A 26,599-nucleotide genomic window follows, 5' to 3' on the forward strand; every position below is an offset into this window, starting at 1 on the left:
CTGAAGTGTTTGGTGCTTATTTTCACAATTAGAATTGGTTATCTCCAAATAAAGTCGCCTAAACTTGTAAGAATTGGAATTTCTTTTGATGGAAGGAAGCTCGTCATCCAAGATGCCCCTTCACTTCAAAGGTTGATCCTTGATTCTAGTTATTCACCATTGCAAATAACCGTCCTCTCTGCGCCTAAACTGGAGACCTTGGGTGTAATACATGATCTCTGTGCTCATTTCAATATGGTGTTTGGCTCCACAGTTCTTCAGGTACTTTATATTATCATCTACACTTGTAACCATAAGCTGCATTTTAAATTTCTGCCCATAAGTTATATATCATCTTGGAGTACACATTTTGTACTAATATTATGTTCTATGCTCAATGAAGAGTTTCTCCATGGATGGCCTATCAATGGTGCTGGATTCTGTCAAGATCTTATATATCCAAATGATTAGTTTTGATCTGGACAAGATTATTGGCTTGCTGCAATGCTTTCCATGTCTGGAGAAGTTGTATATAAAGGTGATAATTTCACACGCACATTGGAAGCCCGCATATAGTGTACTAGAATTAACCGTTCAGCTGTTGCTCTTTTGACACTCTTTTTTTAGACCTTAACTGTTTTCAATCTTCATGTCTATTTAGGCAACAGGACGGGGTAAGAAAGTTATAACCAATCGGTGGATTCGTAAGCATCGGGGTTTTCTCCCTTCTCATGAGATTCGGTTAAAGACAATAACGCTAGAACGATATGTAGCCAACCGTGCAAACACTAGATTTGTCACATTCTTCCTGCTGAATGCAAGGTTACTATTGTCCATTAGGCTTAAGTTTATCAGCAGCATGGTTTTGACGGATGGGTATGTCGAAGAGCAAAAAAAGGAGTTTCAGGTGGGCAAAAGAGCATCTGAACATGTCGGGCTTCTATTTACAACATATTGTGGTCATAATCCAGTAAATTTTACGACCCAAGATGTTCATTCTATGGACCTGACCGATCCATTTGACTGTGACTGCCGAAAACAGTGCTGGAGTTAGATGTTGTTGCCCTTTTCAACCTGGGTTTTTTCGTAAACCTGATGAACAATTAACCCTTGTGCTTTTGTACAGTTTGTAAGCTGGAGTTAGATGTTCCTGCCCTTTTCAACTCGGCTGTGACTGTTATATTTTCTTTGAAACAAGGCATGGCTTGCCATTCGTTTAATTTAGAGTGAAATATTGTAACAAATCCCAACCAAGGGACATAACATCACTCTTGCCGGCTGCTTGAGCTCACTATGCATTACAGAAGCCAAGTGATTAGCCCCCACCAGCACCCACAAACTTATTTCGAACTAGCACATCAAATGGGCTGTAAATTTTCATAGGAAAGGCTGCATGACCATGACATATTTGGATTCTGACATTTGGGACCCGCGAGGAAATAGCCTAGCCAGTCAACAAACGATTCTGCCTACTAGCCGTTGGATTGACATCCAACATCTGTCGTGTATCTTCTATCTCTTGTCTTCTTCCTCCAGCCGCCCAAACCGAACCACCCCGTCGGCTCCGCCTGCTCCCGCATCCCATGGCTGGTTGTGCCTCCTCCGCCCTACCGTACGTACCCTCCAACGTTGGCCAGTCCCTCCCTCTATTCCCCCACACGTCCTGTTATTCTTCGATGATGTCAGCCCCAACACGCACCCGCACCCGAACTAGTCAACCCTCGTACTCTCCTCCGCTTGCGACTGGACCGTTCTATGGCTCCTATTCGTTCCGTCCAAGGCCTCGCCATCGTCCTCCGCCTTGCGGCCTTGGTTCGCTCGTCGTGCACGGTGCGCCGCCCTCTTGCGTTGTCAACGTCGTCAACAACCGAGAGGAACAAGGAGATGACTGTACGTGGAGAGGATGACAGTAGGGACCCACCAGCGTCATGGCAGTACGCAAGCAAGTGCCTATGTATTACAAGCCCAAAAATATGGTTCCTCCTAATGGTTGGACATCTTGGGCTCACGCCATTGTCAATGTAGCCAATAAACGAGAGAATTACACTACGAGCGGCTGACACCAGGGACCCAGTAGGTCGCGCAGTTTTTTTAGGAACAAGCAGTTGTTATTTATACTAGTTTTAGCGACGGGTCAGTGTAACAATGGGGTTGTGCGGGGGCCGTGGCCCGTCTAGCCAGGGTTTTATTTATGTTTACCACATCATGAGCCCAGTTGTGTTTTTTTCTTGCTGAAAATGGCTAGCCCAGTTCTATTTTTTAAAAGAAATACCCAAAAAGGGCCTACTTGCTTTATCGGCCCTGCTGGGCTGCAAATCTTTCAAGATGACGAGAGTTTCATTCAGTTTGCCTAGAAATGGGCTGTACATTTTTAAAACACATCAAACCGGGAATTAGTTTCAATTTTTTTCATTACAAGATTTTAGTTCCATTGATTTTTATGCGTGGACAATTATTTGGATTTTATATTTATATAAATTATTTTTCAAAGTAGTTTGAATGTGAATCGATATTTCTGGATTAAAAACAGTTGACCGCACCGAAATATGCAAAATTTCTTATACTTTTTAACCGTGGCCACAATATGGGGTGTAATGCTAACAAAAAGAAGATGGGCTCCAAAAAAATTCTTAAGAATTAGCAAATGGGCTGTACATTATTAGAAATAATGGCAGATGGGATGTCTGTTGTTTTCCACAGATTTGAGGCTAACTTGTGCGCCTACTACAGGTTGACGCGTATGCTTTCATAAAAAAAGGTTGACGCACACGCAACGCCCTGTGAACTTAGTCAATACACGAGATCAGTGACTGTTGGATGTCCATCCAATGGCCGTCGTGCTTCTTCAATCTCTGCTCTTCATGCTCCAGCCGCTCAAACAAGCGCCGGCGAGACTGCCTGCTCCCTCCTCCCCGCGGCCGGCTGTGCTGCCGCGTAGGCCTCACTGCCCCACCGTACTCCCATCTCTGGCCTAGCCATCCCTCTACTCACCCACACCTATTGTTATTCTCCGGCGACGACAGACGAACCAGTAAACCCTCGTACAGTCGTACTCCCCTCCGCGTGGGAAACAACAGCCGAGTCTTCCTTGCCTCCGTGTCGTTCCCTTCCTAGGCCTCGCCGTCGTCCACCACCCTAGTGCTCTCGGCCTGGTCAACGTGATCAACGACCGACATGCATCTGAAGTGGACTGTACGTGGAGAGGCCGACCGCTGGGTCCACGGCCGCACGCAAGGAAATGCCTCCTTATTACGCGCAAAATAATGATTCCTCCACCTGACATCAGGGACCCACCGAAAGGGCCTCTGTATTTTGCGAAAAAAACATTACCACCGCTGACAGCTCAGACCCACCAGCTATATCTTCGCACGCAACAAAGTGCCTCCTTATTACGCATAAAAAATGAATACTCCCCCTGCTAGCTAGGACTCACCTTGGTGGCAGGCTGACTTGTGGGCCTACTAAGTTGACGGGGACAGAGGGCTTTGTCAACTTAGTCAATATGCACGATTCTAGCTCCAGTGACCGTACGATGTCCATCCAACGACCGTAGTGCTTCTTCAACCTCTGGTCTTCTTGCTCCAGCCGCCCAAACCAGCGCCGGTCGTGCCTCGTGCTCCTGCCTCCCATGGCCGGCTGTGATGCGGCGGAGGCCTCACCGCCGCCTACTACTCCCACAGCTGGCCAGGCCATCCCTCTACTCACCCACACCCCCTATTATTCTGCGGCGACGGCAGCCTCACACCACAACGAACCAGTGAACCCTCGTACTCCTCTATGCATGGGCATCTACTGCCGCGTCTTCCCCGGCTCCGTGTCGTCCCCTTCCTAGGCCTCGCCGTCGTCCACCGCCCTGGTGCTCTCGGCGCGGCGTGGTCAACATGGCCAAGGAACGGCTTCCATCAGACGTGGACTGTACGTGGAGAGGCTGACAGCTGGGTCCACGGCCGCAGCAAGGAAGTGCCTCCATATTACGTGCAAAATAATTATTCCTCCACCTTACAGCGGGGACCCACCGGACGGGCCACCGTATTTTGCTAAAAAATGTTTCCCCCCTGACTGCTGGGACCCACCAGCTACACCTTCGCACGCAAGGAAGTGCGTCCGGGCAAAAAAACGATTCGCCCCTGACTGCTGGGACCCACCAGCTACACCTTCGCACGCAAGGAAGTGCGTCCGGGAAAAAAACAAAATGATTCGCCCCCTGACTGCTGGGACCCACCAGCTACATCTTCGCACGCAAGGAAGTGCCTGACAGTCGGGACCCACCTGGTCGAAGAGTACGTAGCATTGTCATTCTGGTCGCGAATGTGTACGTACATATATACTGGTTGATGTAGAGGCGCGCATGTGTCGTAGTAGAGGCGCGCACGTAGCATGTATACATACATACAACGGCCAGTGTGCAAGAAAGAAAATACGGCCACGTATGTGTACATACAGGCGGGGTCTTGAACACCTACTCGCGCATATATACCTACGACCATGGCTCGTGTACATTGGCTGGGTCAGAACAGAGAAAAACAACGTCGTCGTCGTGTTCATGGGGAGCCAACCGGCTGGGTCGGAACGGAATGCGTCGTCGTGTTCATCGGGAGGTCTTGGACGGAACAGGCGATGGAAACGAGGCCTGGCGTACCGCAGAACGGAGGAAACAGCCTTGTGTTCGACCGGCCACGTTCGAAACAGGATCCTGTTCATTGGGAGGGGTCTGGCGTACTGCAAAACGGAGGAAACAGACCTCCTACGGTCGAAACGGGGGTCCTGTTGATCGGGAGGGTGTGGCGTACTGCAAAACGGATGAAATGGACCTCCTACGGCCGAAACGGGGGTCCTATTGATCGGGAGGGGTGTGGCGTGCTACCTCTTGAGCACTGCATTGGATTTCCCGAAGAGGAGAGGATGATGCAGTAAAGTAGCGTAAGTATTTCCCTCAGTTTTTGAGAACCAAGGTATCAATCCAGTAGGAGATCACGCACGGGTCCCTCGTACCTACACAAAACGATAGCTACTCACAACCAACGCGATTAGGGGTTGTCAATCCCTTCACGGTCACTTACGAGGGTGAGATCTGATAGAGATGATAAATAATATTTTTGGTATTTTTGATATAGAGATGCAAAGTAAAAAAAGTAAAAGGCAAAGTGAAAACAAAGCAAATAATAAAGTAATGGAGATTGATATGATGAGAATAGACCCGGGGGCCATAGGTTTCACTAGTGGCTTCTCTCAAGAGCATAAGTATTCTACGGTGGGTGAACAAATTACTGTTGAGCAATTGATAGAAAAGCGAATAATTATGAGATTATCTAGGTATGATCATGTATATAGGCATCACATCCGAAACAAGTAGACCGAAACGATTTTGCATCTACTACTATTACTCCACTCATCGACCGCTATCCAGCATGCATCTAGAGTATTAAGTTAAAAACAGAGTAACGCCTTAAGCAAGATGACATGAGGTAGAGGGATAAATTTATGCAATATGATAAAAACCCCATCTTGTTATCCTCGATGGCAACAATACAATATGTGCCTTGCAACCCTTTCTGTCACTGGGTAAGGACACCACAAGATTGAACCCAAAGCTAAACACTTCTCCCATTGCAAGAACTACCAATCTAGTTGGCCAAACCAAACGGATAATTCGAAGAGACTTGCAAAGATAACTCAATCATACATAAAAGAATTCAGAGAAGAATCAAATATTGTTCATAGATAAGCTGGATCATAAACCCACAATTCATCGGTCTCAACAAACACACCGCAAAAAGAAGATTACATCGAATAGATCTCCACAAGAGAGGGGGAGAACATTGTATTGAGATCCAAAAAGAGAGAAGAAGCCATCTAGCTACTAGCTATGGACCCGAAGGTCTGAAGTAAACTACTCACACTTCATCGGAGAGGCTATGGTTGATGTAGAAGCCCTCCGTGGTAGATGCCCTCTCCGGCGGAGCTCCGGAACAGGCCCCAAGATGGGATCTCGCGGATACAGAAAGTTGCGGCGATGGAATTAGGTTTTTGGCTTCGTATTCAATCTGACGGAGGTACGTAGGTATATATAGGAGGAAGGAGTACGTCGGTGGAGCAACAGGGGGCCCACGAGGCAGGGGGCGCCCAGGGGGCGCCCTCCACCCTCGTGACCTCCACGGCTGTTCCTTGGAGCAGGGTCCAAGTCTCCTGGATCACGTCCGGTGAGAAAATCACGTTCCCGAAGGTTTTATTCCGTTTGGACTCCGTTTGATATTTTGTTTCTTCGAAATACTGAAATAGGCAAAAAAAAAATAGCAATTCTGGGTTGGGCCTCCGGTTAATAGGTTAGTCCCAAAAATAATTTGAAAGTGGAAAATAAAGCCCAATATAGTCCAAAACAGTAGATAAAGTAGCATGGAGTAATCAAAAATTATAGATACGTTAAACGTATCAAGCATCCCCAAGCTTAATTCCTTCTCATCCTCGAGTAGGTAAATGATAAAAAAGAATTTTTGATGTGGAGTGATACTTTGGTATAATTTCAATATAAATCTTCTTAATTGTGAAATGAATATTCAGATCCGAAAGATTCAGGACAAAAGTTCATACTGACATAAAAGTAATAATACTTCAAGCATACAAATTAAAGCAATCATGTCTTCTCAAAATAGCATGGTTAAAGAAAGTTATCCCTACCAAATCATATAGTCTGCCTATGCTCTATCTTCATCACACAAAGTATTTAATCATGCACAACCCCGATGACGAGCCAAGCAATTGTTTCATACTTTAGAAATCTCAAACTTTTTCAACTTTCACGCAATACATGAGCGTGAGCCATGGACATAGCACTATAGGTGGAATAGAATGGTGGTTGTGGAGAAGACAAAAAGGAGAAGATAGTCTCACATCAACTAGGCGTATCAATGGGCTATGGAGATGCCCATCAATAGATATCAATGTGAGTGAGTAGGGATTGCCATGCAACGGATGCACTAGAGCTATAAGTATATGAGAGCTCAAAAAGAAACTAAGTGGGTGTGCATCCAACTTGCTTGCTCACGAAGACCTAGGGCACTTTTGAGGAAGCCCATCATTGGAATATACAAGCCAAGTTCTATAATGAAAATTCCCACTAGTATATGAAAGTGACAACATATGAGACTCTCTATCATGAAGATCATGGTGCTACTTTGAAGCACAAGTGTGGAAAAAGGATAGTAGCATTGTCCCTTCTCTCTTTTTCTCTCATTTTTTTATTTGGCCTTTCTCTTTTTTTCTTTTTTTATGGCCATTCCTTTTTTTTTATTTGGGCTTCTTTGGCCTCTTTTATTTTTCATAAAGTCCGGAGTCTCATCCCGACTTATGGGGGAATCATAGTCTCCATCATCCTTTCCTCACTAGGACAATGCTCTAATAATGATGATCATCACACTTTTATTTTCTTACAACTCAACAATTACAACTCGATACTTAGAACAAAGTATGACTCTATATGAATGCCTCCGGCGGTGTACCGGGATATGCAATGAATCATGAGTGACATGTATGAAAATTATGAAGGTGGTCTTGCCACAAATACAATGTCAACTACATGTTCATGCAAAAAGCAATATGACAAAAGTAATGCATGTCATATGAACGGAACGGTGGATAGTTGCATGGCAATATATCTCGGAATGGCTATGGAAATGCCATGATAGGTAGGTATGGTGGCTGTTTTGAGGAAGGTATATGGTAGGTGTATGATACCGGAGAAAAGTGCGTGGTATTAGAGAGGCTAGCAATGGTGGAAGGGTGAGAGTGTGTATAATCCATGGACTCAACATTAATAAAAAGAACTCATGCACTTGTTGCAAAAATTTAGAAGTCATCAAAAACAAAAGCATTAAATGCATACTCCTAGGGGGATAGATTGGTAGGAAAAGACCATCACTCGTCCCCGACTGCCACTCATAAGGAAGACAATCAATAAATAAAATTGTGCGCCGACTTCATCATAAAGCGGTTCACCATACGTGCATGCTACGGGAATCACAACCTTCAACACAAGCATTCTTTAAATTTGTAATCACCCCAACTAGCATTGCTTTGATATTATCACCTCCAAATCTCAAAACAATTATAAAGCATCAAACTTATCTTAGTATTCAACGCACTCAAAAGAAAGTTTCACAAATCTTGAATACCAAGTATATTAACATTAAGCAAATTACCATGCTATCAACAACTCTCAAAATAATCTAAGTGAAACATGAGAGATCAATAGTTTATTTAAAACAAATCCACCACCGCGCTCTAAAAGATCTAAATGAAGCACTAGAGCAAAAAATTATTACGCTCAAAATATATAAGTGAAGCACTATGAGCAAACTATCAAGCTCAAAAGATATAAGTGAAGCACATAAAGTATTCTAGCAAATTCTAAATCATGTATGGCTCTATCAAAAGGTGTGTACATAAAGGATGATTGTGGCAAACTAACAAGCAAAGACGCAAATAATACAAGACGCTCCAAGCAAAACACATGACATGTGGTGAATAAAAATATAGCTCCAAGTAAATTACCGATGGAAGTAGACGAAAGAGGGGATGCCTTCCGGGGCATCCCCAAGCTTTGAATTTTTGGTGTCCTTGGATTATCTTGGGGGTGCCATGGGCATCCCCAAGCTTACGCTCTTGCCGCTCTTTGTTCCATAATCCATCAAAAGAATTCACCCAAAACTTGAAAACTTCACAACACAAAACTCAATAGAAATCTCGTGAGCTCCGTTAGTGAAAGAAAACAAAAGACTACTTTAAGGTACTGTAATGAACTCATTCTCTATTTATATTGGTGTTAAACCTACTGTATTCCAACTTCCTTATGGTTTATAAACTAATTGATTAGCCATAGATGCATTGAAATAAGCAAACAACACACAAAAAACAGAATCTGTCAAAAACAGAACATTCTGTAGTAATCTGTAACTAACGCAAACTTCTGGAACTCTAAAACTTCTACCAAAATAGGACGTACTGGAAAATTTGTTTATTGATCAGCAGCAAAAAGAATCAATGCAAAAAATCGTTCCTGTGATTTATTGAACTTTTTCTCGTGAGCGCAAAGTTTCTGTTTTTCAGCAGAATCAAATCAACTATCATCATAGCTTATCCTATAGGTTCTACTTGGCACAAACACTAATTAAAACATAAAACCACATCTAAACAAAAATTAGATGGATTATTTATTCCTAAACAGAAGCAAAAAAACACAAAATAAAATTGGGTTGCCTCCCAACAAGCGCTATCGTTTAACGCCCCTAGCTAGGCATAAAAGCGAAGATAGATCTAGGTTTTGCCATCTTTGGTAGGCAATCCATAAGTGGCTCTCATGATAGATTCATATGGTAATTTTATTTCTTTCTAGGGAAGTGTTCCATACCCTTTTTTAAGGGAAATTGGAATCTAATATTCCCTTCCTTCATATCAATAATCGCACCAATCGTTCTAAGGAAAGGTCTACCAAGAATAATAGGACATGAAGGATTGCAATCTTTATCAAGAACGATAAAATCTACAGGCACATAATTCATATTTGCAATAATAAGAACATCATTAATTCTTCCCATAGGCTTTTTAATAGTGGAATCCGCAAGATGCAAGTTTAGAGAGCAATCTTTAAGGTCACGGAAATCTAGCAAATCACACAAAGTTTTGGGAATAGTGGAGACACTAGCACCCAAATCACACAAGGCATGAAACTCATAATCTTTAATTTTAATTTTGATAGTAGGTTCCCACTCATCATAGAGTTTTCTAGGGATAGAAACTTTCAACTCAAGTTTTTCTTCATAAGATTGCATCAAGGCATCAACAATGTGTTCGGTAAAGGCCTTATTTTGACTATAAGCATGAGGAGAATCTAGCATGGCTTGCAACAAGGAAATACAACCAATCAAAGATCAATTTTCATAATTAAATTCCTTGAGATCCAAAATAGTGGGTTTAGCAACATCAAGATTTTTATTTCTTTCAATCCCACTTTCATCAATTTCATCATCAAGATCTAGAAACTCCGAATTCTTAGAACGCCTTCTAGGTAAAGGAAGATCATATTCAGTTTCATCAAGATTCATATTGCAAAACAAAGATTTAATGGGGGACACATCAATAACTTTTAGATCTTCATCTTGATTTTCATAGGAATCGGAAGAACACGCTTTAATAAAGGCATCTTTGGAAGCACGCATCCTAGCGGTTCTTTCCTTGCACTCATCAATGGAAATTCTCATAGCTTTGAGAGACTCATTGATATCATGCTTAGGAGGAATAGATCTAAGCTTTAAAGAATCAATTTCAAGAGAAATTCTATCAACGTTCCTAGCCAAATCATCAACTTTAAGCAATTTCTCTTCAAGCAAAGCATTAAAATTCTTTTGTGAATTCATAAACTCTTTAACACTACTCTCAAATTCAGAGGGCATCTTATTAAAATTTCCATAAGAGTTGTTGTAGGAATTTCCATAATTATTAGAAGGATTACTAGGATAAGGCCTAGGATTAAAATTCCCTCTATACGCGTTATTTCCAAAACTATTCCTACCAACAAAATTCACATCCCTAGATTCATTATTATTCTCAATCAAAGTAGATAAAGGCATATCATTGGGATCAAGAGAAGTATTTTTAGTAGCAAACATCTTCATAAGTTCATCCATCTTTTCACTCAAAACATTGATTTCTTCTATAGCATGCACTTTTTACTAGAAGATCTTTCGGTATGCCATTGAGAATAATTAGCCATAATATTGTCAAGAAATTTTGTAGCATCCCCTAATGTAATTTCCATAAATGTGCCTCCTGCGGCCGAATCTAAAAGATTTCTAGAAGCAAAATTTAATCCAGCATAAAAATTTTGTATGATCATCCATAAATTTAAACCATGAGTAGGGCAATTGCGAAGCATCAATTTCATTCTTTCCCAAGATTGGGCAACATGCTCATGATCAAGTTGTTTAAAATTCATAATATCGTTCCTAAGAGTGATGATCTTAGCGGGAGGAAAATACTTAGAGATAAAAGCATCTTTGCACTTGTTCCAAGAATCAATACTATTTTTAGGCAAAGACAAAACCCAAATTTTAGCATGATCTCTAAGTGAAAACGGAAATAACTTCAATTTGACAATATTGTTATCCGTATCTTTCTTCTTTTGCATATCACACAAATCAACAAAATTGTTTAGATGAGTAGCGGCATCTTCACTAGGAAGGCCGGCGAATTGATCTTTCATAACAAGATTCAGAAAAGCGGTATTGATTTCACAAGACTCATCATTATTAAGAGGAGCAATCGGAGTACTAAGCAAATCATTATTATTGGTATTCGAGAAATCACACAACTTGGTATTATCTTGTGCCATGGCAACAAGTAATCCAACACACAAGCAACAAAAAGACAAACGAGAAAAAGGCAAAAGAGAAAGAGAGGAGGAGATTGGGAAAGAGAGGGCGAATAAAACGGCAAGGGTGAAGTGGGGGAGAGGAAAACGAGAGGCAAATAATGTAATGCGAGAGATAGGGATTGTGATGGGTACTTGGTATGGTTGACTTTTGCGCAAACTCCCCGACAACGGCGCTAGAAATTCTTCTTGCTACCTCTTGACCACTGCGTTGGATTTCCCCGAAGAGGAGAGGATGATGCAGTAAAGTAGCGTAATTATTTCCCTCAGTTTTTGAGAACCAAGGTATCAATCCAGTAGGACATCACGCACGAGTCCCTCGTACCTACACAAAACGATAGCTACTCGCAACCAACGCGATTAGGGGTTGTCAATCCCTTCAGGTCACTTACGAGGGTGAGATCTGATAGAGATGATAAATAATATTTTTGGTATTTTTGATATAGAGATGCAAAGTAAAAAGTAAAAGGCAAAGTAAAACAAAGCAAGTAATAAAGTAATGGAGATTGATATGATGAGAATAGACCCGGGGGCCATAGGTTTCACTAGTGGCTTCTCTCAAGAGCATAAGTATTCTACGGTGGGTGAACAAATTACTGTTGAGCAATTGATAGAAAAGCGAATAATTATGAGATTATCTAGGTATGATCATGTATATAGGCATCACGTCCAAAACAAGTAGATCGAAACGATTCTGCATCTACTACTATTACTCCACTCATCGACCGCTATCTAGCATGCATCTAGAGTATTAAGTTAAAAACAGAGTAACGCCTTAAGCAAGATGACATGATGTAGAGGGATAAATTCATGCAATATGATAAAAACCCCATCTTGTTATCCTCGATGGCAACAATACAATACATGCCTTGCAACCCTTTCTGTCACTGGGTAAGGACACCGCAAGATTGAACCCAAAGCTAAACACTTCTCCCATTGCAAGAACTACCAATCTAGTTGGCCAAACCAAACGGATAATTCGAAGAGACTTGCAAAGATAACTCAATCATACATAAAAGAATTCAGAGAAGAATCAAATATTATTCATAGATAAGCTGGATCATAAACCCACAATTCATCGGTCTCAACAAACACATCGCAAAAAAGGAAGATTACATCGAATAGATCTCCAGAAGAGAGGGGGAGAACATTGTATTGAGATCCAAAAAGAGAGAAGAAGCCATCTAGCTACTAGCTATGGACCCGAAGGTCTGAAGTAAACTACTCACACTTCATCGGAGAGGCTATGGTGTTGATGTAGAAGCCCTCCGTGGTAGATGCCCTCTCCGGCGGAGCTCCGGAACAGGCCCCAAGATGGGATCTCGCGGATACAGAAAGTTGCGGCGGTGGAATTAGGTTTTTGGCTCCGTATTCGATCTGACGGAGGTTCATAGGTATATATAGGAGGAAGGAGTACGTCGGTGGAGCAACAGGGGGCCCACAAGGCAGGGGGGCGCGCCTAGGGGGGCACGCCCTCCACCCTCATGACCTCCACGGCTGTTCCTTGGAGCAGGGTCCAAGTCTCCTGGATCATGTTTGATGAGAAAATCATGTTCCCGAAGGTTTTATTTCGTTTGGACTTCGTTTGATATTCTGTTTCTTCGAAATACTGAAATAGGCAAAAAAAATAGCAATTCTGGGCTGGGCCTCCGGTTAATAGGTTAGTCCCAAAAATAATATGAAAGTGGAAAATAAAGCCCAATATAGTCCAAAACAGTAGATAAAGTAGCATGGAGCAATCAAAAATTATAGATACGTTGGAGACGTATCATGGCGTACCGCAAAACGGACGAAACGGACCTCCTACGGTCGAAACGGGGGTCCTATTGATCGGGAGGGGTGTGGCGTACCGCAAAACGGACGAAACAGACTTGTGTTGGAGCGCTACGGTCAAAACGGGGGTCCTGTTCATCAGGAGGGGTGTGGCGTACCGCAAAACGGGACTCCAAGGGATATTGTTCATCTCCACCGTCGACCTCCTCCAGCCTCCACGGGCTACTGTTCATCCACCGTCGACCTCCTCCAGCCTCCACCTGCGACTGTTCATCCACGGGCTCCTGTTCATCCAGCCTCCACCGCGCGCTACTCCACCGGCTACTGTTCAACCACCACTCTCCACGGGCTCCTGTTCAACCACCCCTCCACGGGCTACTGTTCGTCCACCCCTCCACCGTCTACTGTTCATCCGGCCCTCCACGGGGTCGTCCTGTTCATCCAGCCCTCCACGGGGTCCTGTTCATCCAGCCCCAACCGGCTCGATCAATCGGGGTCCTATTCATCCAGAGGCAACACCACGGGTCCTGTTCATCCACTCCCACTGCTCACTGTTCATCCAAACCCCCCCCCCCCGCAACACTCACTATTCATCCAGAGAGGCAGCATCGATCGGCTTCAGTTAGCAGCAGTAGCGAAGGAATCGCTCGATCGGGTTCAGTTAACAGCCATCGATCGATCGCTCGGGTTTAGTAACGCGTAGCCTGCAGTGCAATCGCTCGGGTTCAGTTAGAGCCCAACGCCTCGCTCGGGTTCAGTTAGAGCCAACGCCTCGCACACACACGTGTACGTGTACGAGAGAAACACGCACCGCTCAGCCCCCGACCACCCACCGTAACCGGGAACTCCCTGAAATTTTCCTCGCCCTCACTTGTACCACAGTTTTATCCGTCATGGACGGCCCAAAGAATGTCATGCAGCTGCTTCTCCGGCCCGCCCAGGACGAACGGCCCATTTTCGGTCATGATTTTTTGTCGTAGAAGTAGGAGCCCACCACATCTATGATGATACAGGGTTTTGTCACAATTATCGTCATAGAAGTGTCATATGTATGATAGAAAAAAAATTCGTTCAGCCCAAAATGTCACGGATGTGTCTTTTTTTGTAGTGTAGCCTTGTGCTACCAACCTTGCCTTGTTGCGAACGATGGTCCCATGAGTATCTTGCTTGTTCTTGAATATCCACTTGGTTCCAATGACACTGTGGTCCACCTATGGCCTTGGCACCAATCTCCACACCTTGTTGTACTCGAAGTTGTTGAGTTCTTCATGCATGGCATTGATCCAATCCGGATCTTCGAGCGCCTCATAGACCTTTTGGGGTTCAACACAAGAGACAAGCGCGTGATACTCACAATAGTTTGCTAATTTTCTACGAGTGCTTACCCCCTTTCTTAGGCTTCCAACCACATTCTCCATGAGATTACCTTTGGTAGTGTGATTGGAAGAAATCTTCGCGGCACGACGCTCTAATTCCTCCTCCGATGTGAAAAGAGGAGGGGTAACTTGATCATATTGAGCGCCGTCTTGAGCTTGTTCTTGATCTTGAGCTTGCTCTTGATCTTGAACTTGCTCGAAGGGGAGAACTTGACCTTGGGCATCATTTGGTGGTTCACCACCATCTTGAGGTTGATCTTGCCCTTGATCTTGTTCACGAGGTTGAGGGCCTTCACTTTGTTCTTCGGAAGCGTGTGGATCTTGGGTTGGTGATGGCTCCACTTGAGTAGAGCATTGTCCTTCTCCTTCGGCCACAAGGGGTTCCTCAATGGGTAGTATATGACCAACACCCATTCTTCTTATGGCTTGGGGAGGAATTTCATCACCTACATCACAAGTACCACTTTGCTCCACTTGGGAGCCGTTATTCTCATCAAACTCCATGTTACATGTCTCCTCAATAAGTCTCGTGGACTTATTGAGGACACGGTAAGCATGAGAGTTTGTAGCATAACCAACAAATATGCCCTCATAAGCTCTAGCCTCAAATTTAGACAAACGAACACCTTTCTTGAGAATGAAGCACTTACACCCAAACACCCGAAAGTACTTGAGGTTGGGCTTGTTACCGGTGAGTATCTCATATGGAGTCTTGTTCAAGCCTTTGCGGAGATAGAGTCGATTTGATGCATGACACGCGGTGTTGATGGCTTTGGCCCAAAAGTTGTATGGAGACTTGAACTCCGCCATCATGGTCCTTGCCGCATCCATCAACGTCTGGTTCTTCCTCTCTGCGACACCATTTTGTTGAGGGGTATAAGGTGCAGAATATTGATGCTTGATCCCCTCATCACTAAGAAACTCATCCAAGGTGTAGTTCTTGAACTCGGTGCCGTTGTCACTCCTTATTGTCAAGATCTTTGCATCATGTTGATGTTGAGCTTCATTTGCAAAGTCGATGACGGTTTGTTGAGTCTCACTCTTCCTCTTGAATAAATATACCCAAGTGTATCTTGAAAAATCATCCACAATCACCAAGCAATACTTTCTACCTCCAATACTATCAAAGGATGGAGGCCCAAAGAGATCCATGTGAAGGAGCTCCAAGGGTCTCTTCGAGTAGATGATAGTCGTGGGAGGGTGAGCCTTCTCATGTAGCTTTCCTTCGATACAAGCACTGCAAGCACGATCTTTGCAAAACTAACATTTGTTAGTCCACGGACATGGTCCCCCTTGAGAAGACTTTGAAAAGATCTCATATTGACGTGGGCTAAACGGCGATGCCAAAGCCATCCCACATCAACTTTAGCCATTAGGCATGTTGCGGTCTTAGTGGGTCGCTCCGAAAAGTTAATCACATGAAGACCATTCTCGACATGCCCAACAAAGGCTACTTTAGGAGTCTTGCTCCACAAGAGGGCCACGGTATCAATATCAAATAAAGTGGCAAAGCCCATGAGTGCAAGTTGACGAACGGAAAGTAGATTGTAAGCAAGGGACTCAACAAGCATGACTTTCTCGATCATTAGATCATGAGAAATGACAACCTTGCCAAGACCCAATACCTTAGAAGATGAGGCATCACCCCACTCGACGTTGGTGGGCATAGAAGGGATTTTGTGCACGTCCACCACCAAGTCCTTGCTTCCGGTCATATGATTTATGGCTCTAGTATCGAGCAACCATGATCCCCCACCGGAAGCAAATACCTACACAAGATCAATGCTTGGCTTTAGGTACCCATTTTGTAATGGGTCCTTTGATGTTAGTAACAAGGGTCTTAGGAACCCAAATAGACCATTCAATGTATTCATAAGGAGAACCAACAAATTTAGCATAAACATGCCCATCACTAGCACGGCACAACACATAAGATGGATTAAAGTCGCCGTCTTTGTTGGAAGGGGTGGCATTTCCCTTTTTGATATCACCACCTTTCACATTGTTCTTCTTCTCCTTAGGAGCACCCTCTCCCTCCTTCACAAAAGTTTGCTTGAGAGGGGGAGGTCGTTTGGTCTTGTTGTTCTTCTTCTTGTTCTTGGACTTAGGTGTGAACCCAACTCCCTCCTTGGCCACAACTTCATTTTGATTGCTCAAAAGGTCATTGAGGTTCTTCTCACCTTGTATGCACGTTACAAGGCCTTTCTCAAGTTGCTCCTTCAACTTGGCATTCTCCTCCACAAGGTGCACATGCTCACAACATGGGTTAGTAGCATTTGCATTATCAATTAATACCATATGAGGAAAGGTGGCTTTTTCCTTGGTTAGCTTCACTTGGAGTTGATCATGAGACTCCTTGAGTCTAGCATGAGCACCCTTCAAGACCTTGTGGGCCTTGTCGAGTATATCAAACTCCTCCTTGAGTTTAGCATGGTCAACCCAAGTTTAGCCTTCTCGGAATTTAGCACATGAGATACAACAAGCGCGTGATCAAGATCTTTATTTAATTTAGCATGGTCATCGTTGTGTGACTCCTCAAGAGCCAAACGATGCACACGCTCTTCCTCAAGAGCATTAGAGAGATCCGCTATCTCATCGGCATAGTCACGACTATGACCTTCCATCTTAGAGATGGTTTCTTCATGAGCCTCGATCATGTCATTGGCTTCACCAAGTTGTTCCAAGAGAGCAATAAAGTGCTTCTTGGATTTTCCCTTGAGCTTACTCATAAAAGACTCATATTCATTCACTTCCTCATTAGACCCCTCACTTTCATCAATGCAATCCGTCAAGGAGGGATTAGTGATGATGGTGGTTTTGATGTTGGGGTTACCTTGTTGGTAGCTTTAGCCATGAGGCACTTGGCGGTGATGTTCTCGTTGGATGAGTCGAAGAGGGACACCCGAGGAGTTGTGGCAATGGCAACGAAGGCCATGGACATGGCTTCACTATCTTCATCATCATCGTCGTCCTCATGGTATTCTTCTTGAATCACCAACCCTCTAGTTGGAGTCTTCTTGGTGATGTTGTTCTTGTTGGGGAAAGACTTGCCTTTGTCTTTTCGGATGAGCTTGCCACCATTGTCTTCCCTCTTCTCATAAGGGCACTCCGCAACAAAATGGCTCACATTGCCACAATTGTAACATGTTCTCACACGTTGCTTGCCCTTGAAGCTACTTGAGTTATTCTTGTTGAAGCTTGGCCTTGAGTTCCTATTGCTCCAAAATTGCCTTGAAGCAAGAGCCATGTGTTCATGATAATCATACTTTGTATCTTCGGGATTGCTCTCATCTTCTTCCTCATCATCCTCTTCTTCCACACTAACCTTGGCCTTCAAGGCAAGGTTGGGCTTCTTTGATCTTTGAGAGCGTAACACCGCATTGTCGGCGGTCTTGTCCAAGATGCTCATAGCCACAAACTCATCCAACACTTCACTTGAGGACAGGGTGTGGAAGTCCGGCCTTTGACGAATGACTGAGGACATGGCCTTGTGGCAAGGCATCATTGCCTTGAGGAATTTGCGCTTGATCCAATTGTCATCCGTGTCCTTGCTCCCATGATCTCAGAGTGCAACCGCGAGTTTGGTTACTCTCCGAAAGAGCTCACGGGGTTCTTCATCTTCTTTCATTGCAAACTCATCGGCTTCATCTTGCACCACTTCATAGTTAGAGCGTTGAATGCTTACGCTTCCCCTGTAGAGGGAAACAACACAATGTCATGCGTCTTTGGCCATGGCGAAGGGTCGAAGATGAGGGAGATCTTCGAGTGGAATTGCATCTTGGATGATGAATAGAGCATTCTCATTGAATTGATTATCCGCGGCTTCTCTAGGGGTGAAGTTGCTTCGGTCATGTGGATAGAAACCTTCTTCAATGATTCTCCAAAGATTAGTATTCACATGATTTAAATGACGCTTGAAGGGATAAACCCAAGAATCAAAGTCCTCATTTTTCACAATCTTAGGGGGAGGACCGGCATGATTCAAATGGGTGGAAGGAATCGGTCCACCATAAACAAGTGGAGGTTCCACATGGGCAAAGATGTCGGCGCCATTTTTACCACTAGAATAAGGAGCCTTTTCACTAGTAGCTTCCCCTTGTCGGAGTTAGATCTGTCACCTTGTTAGTGGTATCACCCACTTTCAACGGTGCAGTGGATAATTTAAGCCCTTCTAAGAATTTATTAAACATGCTTTCAACGTCGGTCGTCATGGAGGTTTTCAATGTGTCCAAAGCCACACTGAATTCCTCACGAGAGACCGCGGTTCCCCCATCGACCATAGACGAGCTCGGATTCACACCGGAGTGCTCCTCCCCACCATCTACGGTGTTAACCATACTCTTCATACGGCAAAGTCCTTAATAAAGAGATGAGGCTCTGATACCAATTGAAAGGATCAATATAGTTGACTAGAGGGGGGTGAATAGGTAACTAACAATTTTTAGCTTTTCTTTACCAAATTAAACTTTGCATCAAAGTAGGTTGTCTAGATATGCAACTAGGTGAGCAACCTATATGATGCAACAACAACAAGCACACAAGCAAGAAAGGGATATAACACAGATAAGCTTGCACAAGTAAAGGCATAAGATAACCAAGAGTGGAGCCGGTGAATACGAGGATGTGTTACCGAAGTTCCTTCCTTTTGAAGGGAAGTACGTCTACGTTGGAGCGGTGTGGAGGCACAATGCTCCCCAAGAAGCCACTAGGGCCACCGTACTCTCCTCACGCCCTCACACAATGCGAGATGCCTTGATTCCACTATTGGTGCCCTTGAAGGCGGCAACCGTACCTTTACAAACAAGGTTGAGGCTCTCTCCACAATTTAATTGGAGGCTCCCAACGAAACCCCAGAGCTTCACCACAATGGAATGTGGCTCCGAAGTGACCTCTTCCATCTAGGGCGCCCAAGCACTCAAGAGTAACAAAATCCACACAAGAAAGTATGGGGGAATCAAATATCCTTTGGTGGAAGTGTAGATCTCGGTCTCCTCCTTCAATCCCTAGCAAATCAACGAGTTTGAGTAGCTAGAGAGAGAGAGATCGGGCAAGAGAGCTTTAATGGCAATAATGGAGGAGAGAGAGAGGCAAGAGGTAGGTGGGAGGTAGGAGAAGCACCTCCTTAAATAGGCCCCCCAAGATCCAACCGTTATGTGCAGAAACGCATGGGAGCGGAACTTCCGGTGGCGCACCCGGTAGTACCGGTTTATCAAAACAAACCGGAACTACCGCACAACCACCGCTCAACTACCGGGCCATATACACAAAGTAAACTCCACATGCCGGTAGTTGGAGCGGAGGTTGGACCGGAACTACCGCTGCGCCAACTGTTCCTGGGCGGTGGGGTCTGAGGTGGTACAACCGCCGTGAACACCGGTAGTACTTGTTTATCAAGGAAAACCGGAACTACCGTTCCACCATCGGTCTACAACCGCACCCAGTACAGAAGGGAGTCACCCTAGAGCGGTACAACAGGCGATGGTAAGACCGGAACTACCGGCCGCAGTACAACCGCTCAAGGAACCGGTACAACCGTCAAGAGCAGGACTGCACAGAACAAAGGATGGGGAACCTCTCTCTCCTCGAACGGAGGGTATATGGTGGGTGCAGAATATGTGTACGTGAAGGATTCACCCAATACTTTCCGATGCGGATTCTCTCTTAATAGTACGGATATCCTACGACCAAAGGAAATAAAATGTCGGAGACTCCGTCTTCGATCTTTTCTGCACAGAGGGAAACCTAACCGTCTTGCGCCACACAAAGTGTACCTGAGAAAACTATGGTGCATGATTAGTCCACGTGTGTTGTCATCATCACCAAAACCCTAAGGCAAAAGATGCTCTTACAGGGAGGACCCTCGGTCTCATGGGGGAGTGGGGATATCGGTCGTCACCTATTTGCCTGGGTTGAAAGAGAGGAGAAAGAAGACTTTCGTGGAGATGTGACCTGATCTACCTAATGTAATATGGTATTTTTGTTGCATATATGAAAAATACAGTAGACCACTTGCTCTAATGTTCATGTAGAAAAAAGTGTATGATGCAAGGTCGAATGGGAGACCGTGTGCAAGCCCACTAATCTGGGTGGGTTGGGGTTCTCCACCTAGACAAGTTTTCTCATGCTCTGAGATTGTAATGGTTGTGGTTAAAGTGGACATCGCTGAAAAAAATCTTGGTGGAGCTTGGGAACACATGCAATAGGGAGGACATGCTTCTTTTCCACTCCCTGGCCAAGGTTACCATTGAAATTGATAAGATAGAATTTTGGGACTCTCCATGCTTGACGATCAATGCTCGGGAAACATGGCTTCGCTTATTCACGAGATTTCCAAGAAGAAAAATTGGAATGTAAAGCTCAGCCTTCAACATAACTATTGGATAGACCAAGTCGACACTTCCAATGGCATGACGACCGAGCACATCAACAAATTCTTCAAACTTTGAACACTTCTCCAACATTTCAACCTTCATGAAGGGGTTGAGGACTCCATTGCTTGGAAACCCACTGCCAACTTGTCCCATTCTGCTAATTCGGCCTACCGCACCCAATTTGTCGGTACCACGTCGACTATATTCAAATCTGCCATGTGGTAGCCTTGGGCACCCGTGAAACGCAAGCTATCTATGTGGCTAATCTCCAAAACCGGGTCTGGAGAGCGGACATGTTAGCCAAGTAGGGTTAGCCAAATTTGTGAGGTTTGTCAACTTTGCAAGCGTGGTCTGGAGACGGTGGCTTACCGTCTTCTCAAATGCCACTTCTCCACATGGATTTAGAATATGATCAAATTTTGGCTCGGTTGACACGACCTCAACACTGTTTCCCGGCAATGCTTCTATCCCGCCATTGAGTGGTGTTAGGTGGTCTCATACCGCAATGACAACCTTTCAAAATCCACCGCTCTAATCCTCATGCCTCTTGAAAAGTTTGGAACAAACAAAATGCTAGGGTCTCGGAACACCTTCACGATGCCCACCACTGCCTTCTCCAACATCAAGAAAGAAGCACACACTTTTGTATTGAAGTAGGGGCATATCACCTTAGAGTCATAATCCCAGGTGAGTAAACTTCCACGTTCGGCGCCAAGTATCTCACCTTCACGTGCACACCGCCTGCTCGACGCAATTCCCCACACGCCCGCGAACTCACCAACCTCCCCGATGGCAACCGCCACCGCCGCAACCGCCCCTTCCACCTCCTCGTCACTCCTCCTCTGCCGACCCCTCCCTCCAAATTCCACAGCCGCGTACTGCCTCGCGCCACCACGGTGCCGCGCGTGCCTCCGCACCGCGCGCCAGGTTGCCGTCAGCAGCGTGTCCCCATCCCCATCCCCGTCCCCCGACGTGGCGGATGAGGAGGCCACGGCCGCGCCCAAGCTCGGCAAGCGCGTGCGCGTCATGACGCCGGTCCGCGTCTACCACGTCCCCAAGGCGCCGAACCTGGACCTCCGCGGCATGGAAGGTGTGGTCAAGCAGTATGTCGGTGTGTGGAAGGGCAAGCGCATCACGGCCAATCGCCCTTTCTCCGACTGGTCAAGCAGTACCCCTTTGTATGGCTACGGTCAGTATTTGTCTGTAATTAAACCTCTTCTCCTTGATCAATGATAAAACATGGCAAAAAAAGATACCAATTTGTTTGAACAACAAAAAATCGTCAGACACCGGTTTAAAAGAGTTCCAGCCATACATTATTGTCACTGTTTCGGCCATTACCGTTCGTGTTAAAAATGAAAATCAAGGTAGTAGAGATGCAAAGGGCTGGGACACGAGACAGCTCCCTTTGGCTCCTGTGCCGACTGCTGAGGGCCTTTTGTTCGTTCGCTGTTACTCCAGCTTTCCAGCTTTGGTTGTTCCGTGACAGTGCGGTAGGCCCCCCGCTGCAGTCGCACTGATCAAATACCACGTACTTTTGTCTTTGCTGCGTGCTCTGAACTTTGGATTCCGCTGGTCGAAAATACCGCGTATTTTGAATCTCAAACCGCCCTGGTCGCCAGTGCGAGGCTTTACCGTTGGGTACGAGATGGAGGTGACGTTTGCGTTGCGACGGTGGCATGCGCGGTCAAATGTTGAGCCAGGGTCAACGGATCAAGGGTGACGGACGCATATGGTCCATCCTATCCAGATGTGATTCGAAAACGAATGACGAGATTCAAATCGTACTCACCAGCTGCAGTTCAATTCTCCATGACACGTGAAGACGAGATTCTCTCCCCGTTGAGGCCAAGGAAGAATGACGACGCTGCTACCGCTGCTGCAGCCAAACTCGAATCATCATGACACATAGCTTTGGACGTGCTCCCAACACAACGGTCGATTCTTTGCGTTCAAAAAATACTCCACATATACAAATGTCCGGTCTCAATTTGAATCGAGACGCCTACAACCAGAGGTAGTGGGCGGAACCATTCGGCGTGCCCACAACGGCTTTCTCCTGTGCGCACCGTGCGCCGCTCGGGCCGCGCACCGTCCCCGACGCTCGGAACAGCCCCAAAATTTTGAAATCCCCTCGAGCTCTCTCTCGCTCACAGACACCACTGCCAGCAGCCACTAGTACAAAACACACTCTCCGAGGCGCACTTTACTGTAATCCACTCGCCCCAAAGCCGTGTCCTGTGTGCGCTCAAACGCCGGACACCACCTCAGCTCAACTCCGGCCCACCCCCACCCTCACCACCGCCCCCGCTCCACCCTCAAGCCCCAGGTCCCGGATCCGTCACTGAGCCAATGGGTCTCTGCCTCAGCAAGAAGCAGCAGCGGCGGCAAGAGGAGCAGCCGCGCAATGCGGCCAAGAGGAGCGGCAAGGACGCCGCCCCGCTAGCCACGGAGGAGAAGAGGGCGCCGACGACGGCCAAGCCGGCGCCGTCCAGGAAGGCCACTGCGCCCAGGGCGGAGGAGCCGGCGGCGGACAAGCGGACGGTGTTCGTGGTCAAGGCTGCGGCCGCCGCCGCGGCTGCCGAGGTGGCGAGCGGCGGGGAGAGCGACGGGGTGAAGAGGGCGCCCCCCGCTCCGGCCGCACCGGTCGAGGAGGCAGCGAAGCCGGCGGTCGTTAGCAGGGTGCCGGTGCGGACCTCCAGCTGCACCAAGGAGGAGGTGGACGCGATTCTGATCCAGTGCGGCCGGCTCAGCCGGAGCTCGTCGGCGTCGGGGAAGGCGGCTGCATCGGGCGAGAGCGGCGGGGGCCATAGGAGGTACTCTGGATCTAAGAGGAGCTACGACTTCGACCTGGAGAGGAGGGCTGGGGGCGTCGACGACGAGTGCGACTGGGACAGGCTGGGCGGAGGCGCCGCCGCGTCGAGGCCCTCGCCGCGCCGGAGGACGCCGGACCGTAAGCGGTCGGCCAGCCACGAGAGCCGAAGCGGTGCCGGGAGCGGGAGCAGGAGAGTGAGCCGCTCGCCCGGACGGCGCGGCGAGGGTGCAACCGCGGCGGCGAGCTCCGTGGGCGTCGAGCGGTTTGCGCGGCAGCCCGGGAAGTTGGTGTCGGTCCCGGCCCGAGAGAAAGGGCGCGCGCCGTCGCCGGTGAAGGCTGCGCCGTCTGGGAAGAGGTACGCGTCGCCAACCCTGAGGTCCAACTCCCCCGCAAGGGCGGTGGCCGTCGCGAATGAGAACGCCGGGGTGCAACCGACGCACGGGCCGTCGCTGAGCCGAAGCTCGTCGAGGAAGGCCGATAACTCGCCGTACCGTCGCAACCCCATGTCGGAGCTCGACGAGAACGCACTGGCCAACAACCACCACACCACCAACAACGGCAAGCCCCAAAATCAAAAGGTACGGATCAATAAAAATATAAAATCTTCAGTATTTAGAGAATTTTAGCCATCATTTTTGTCCACTAAATTGCTCAAATCCTTCAATTATGCGCGCAGAAACCCATCGAGAGTGTCGCCGCCGTTTCACAGAGGTTGGGGGAGCGCTGCCAGACTGCGAAGGACAAGACGGAGATCACGGAGGAGGCCGTGGCGCCGGACACCAAGGCACCGTCCGCGAGGATGAACGCGACGCACACGGTGAGCATTGTGGCCGAGAGCGTCGTCAACAACATGAGGGCGGGGCCTGGGTGCCGGTCGTCGCGGCGGTCCTCGCGGGACTTCGACCACAGCGGCAGTTCTTTCGCCTTCGTGGAGGATTCCGTTGCGCCAGACACCAGAGCGCCGTCTTCCAAGATCAACGCGACGCACTCGGTGAACATTGTGGCCGAGAGCGTCGGGAGCACAAAGGCGGGGCGGTCGTCGAGGAGGTCGTCCCGAGACTTCGACCACGCCTTCCTGAATGAGGCCATGGCGTCGGAGACAAAAGCACCGTCGTCCAGGATGAACGCGACGCACACGGTGAGCATCGTGTCGGAGAGCGTTGCCAGCCAGAAAGCCGGGCCGGCAGGCCGGTCGTCGAGGCGGTCATCCCGCGACTTCGATCACAACGGCAACTCCTATGCCTCCCTGCTCCTCGAAGACATCCAGAGCTATCACCAGCAGAACGCCAGCGACACGGCCGTGGCGGCGCCGGCGTTCTCGCTCCCGGCGTGCGTGTCCAAAGCCTGCTCCATCCTTGAAGCGGTCGCGGACCTCAACTCCTCGCCGTCGGAGAACAGGAGCTTTGAGCTGGACCGGTCGGCCGACGACAAGGGGTCGGCCAACGTGAGCTGCTACAGCGCCGGGAAGGCGGCGGCGGCGGGCACGCACGTCGTCGAGTCCGAGGTCGTTGTCAAGGACGACCTCATGGAGCCGAGCCTGCACAAGTACGTGTCCGTGCGGGACATCCGCGGCGAGGCCGAGCTGCAGGAGTCCGCCGGGAGCAACAGCTTCGCCGGCAACCCGTGGACGTGCTCGTGGGAGCCCAATTCCGTCGACTCCACCGACCGGACGTGGACGGCCTCGCAGTCCAACAGCGACGATGCCGAGCAGCGCAGCGGCGGCACGGTCGGCACACTCGAACAGTCTTGGCAGAGCAAGCAGGAGTCCGGTGGCCGTGCGTGGTTGGGCTCTGACGGCAGTGCTCAGCTCGGGCGCGGTGCTCATCGGGGCGGCGGCGGCGTCGCGCGATCCGATGTTCGTACTGCATCAGCGAACTCTTCTAGCGCTTAGCAAATGCCAAATAACAATGCTACTGTCATTTTAGGCCTTCTTGATAAGTTTTAAACTTGTAATGGCAAGACGGGTTGCTGTTCTTTGATTCATTTGATAATACCTTTGCGATGTTCTTATCCTTGGTAATCTACTGATGATATGCCGAGAGCTTTACTGGAAGTCTTTTTAGTCAAAAATCGCTCACGCAAACACGCAGTTCGCTTGAACTACGAACATGAAACTTCTGAAATGGATTGCGCACCTTCTTCTTTCCATGAAAAAGTTGTATTTTCCTATGTTCAATTCATATATCATGTGCTCGTTATGTGTTTGAACACCTCTAATTTGTTGAAACGAGTTATCAGACCCATCATATTTAGATAGAGCGACCATTACGTGATGAAACAACAACAATCCAAGAGCAATTAGTTCACCCAGTAACTAATATAGCTTATTTTAAAATACACAACCGCAGTGCTTTCATAGCTCAGTTGGTTAGAGCACCCGTTTAGTAAGCGGGAGGTCTTGAGTTCAACTCTCAATGAAAGCAGTTTTGTTTGCTTCATATGTTTTTGACTAAGTTATCACAGATTTTGGCTTCCTAGACGTACTCAGCAATATTTTCATATTTCTATCACAGCATCGTTTCTATTCTAGAAAGGCAACGTCTCTCATTTTTTCATGAACTTCTAGGGTCTCTTTTGATTCACGTGATCTGTAGAACACACGAATAGCAAAACACCAAGATTAGAGTGTCATCTCCCATCGAATCCTACATGAATTTGCATTGGAGAGTGTTCAATATCACGAGAAAAACAATAGAATTTTAACAAGATGTCTGAGTGGATGGAAATATTCCTCCAAAACAGAATGCAATGCCTTCCTTAGGATAAAAACTTCTCTATTTTTATCACTGCATTATTTCTATTCTAGAAAGACAATGTCTCTCATCTTTTTCATGGACTTCCATGGTCCCTTTGATCCACGTGA

The 26,599-nt window shown here is 46.9% G+C and overlaps 2 protein-coding genes and 1 non-coding gene across 3 annotated transcripts; all 3 read left to right on the forward strand.

Moving 5' to 3' along the window:
• Positions 1–21,704: 21,704 nt before the first annotated feature.
• Positions 21,705–22,154, forward strand: LOC123039300 (ferredoxin-thioredoxin reductase, variable chain, chloroplastic-like). Its single transcript, XM_044462519.1, has one exon. The coding sequence runs from the start codon at positions 21,711–21,713 to the stop codon at positions 22,152–22,154; it is 444 nt and encodes a 147-aa protein (XP_044318454.1). The 5' UTR covers positions 21,705–21,710.
• A 972-nt stretch (positions 22,155–23,126) lies between these two features.
• On the forward strand, positions 23,127–25,749 carry LOC123046048 (uncharacterized). Its single transcript, XM_044469335.1, has 2 exons — positions 23,127–24,314; positions 24,413–25,749. Exons 1-2 carry the CDS (start codon positions 23,274–23,276, stop codon positions 25,625–25,627), a joined length of 2,256 nt encoding a protein of 751 aa, XP_044325270.1. The 5' UTR covers positions 23,127–23,273; the 3' UTR covers positions 25,628–25,749.
• Positions 25,750–26,085: 336 nt separating this feature from the next.
• TRNAT-AGU (transfer RNA threonine (anticodon AGU)) lies at positions 26,086–26,159 on the forward strand. Its single transcript has one exon. It is a non-coding gene; the product is annotated as a tRNA-Thr (tRNA).
• Positions 26,160–26,599: the final 440 nt, after the last annotated feature.

Source organism: Triticum aestivum, chromosome 2B (assembly GCF_018294505.1).
Source record: "Triticum aestivum cultivar Chinese Spring chromosome 2B, IWGSC CS RefSeq v2.1, whole genome shotgun sequence".
Taxonomy (NCBI): Eukaryota; Viridiplantae; Streptophyta; class Magnoliopsida; order Poales; family Poaceae; genus Triticum; species Triticum aestivum.

Excerpts from the sequence above, each read along its gene's own strand:
- LOC123039300 (XM_044462519.1), top strand. The coding sequence starts at position 21,711 with ATGGCAACCGCCACCGCCGCAACCGCCCCTTCCACCTCCTCGTCACTC.
- LOC123046048 (XM_044469335.1), top strand. The coding sequence starts at position 23,274 with ATGGGTCTCTGCCTCAGCAAGAAGCAGCAGCGGCGGCAAGAGGAGCAG. Across the intron at positions 24,315-24,412 it reads GCAAGCCCCAAAATCAAAAG|AAACCCATCGAGAGTGTCGC; the intron begins GTACGGATCAAT and ends TTATGCGCGCAG.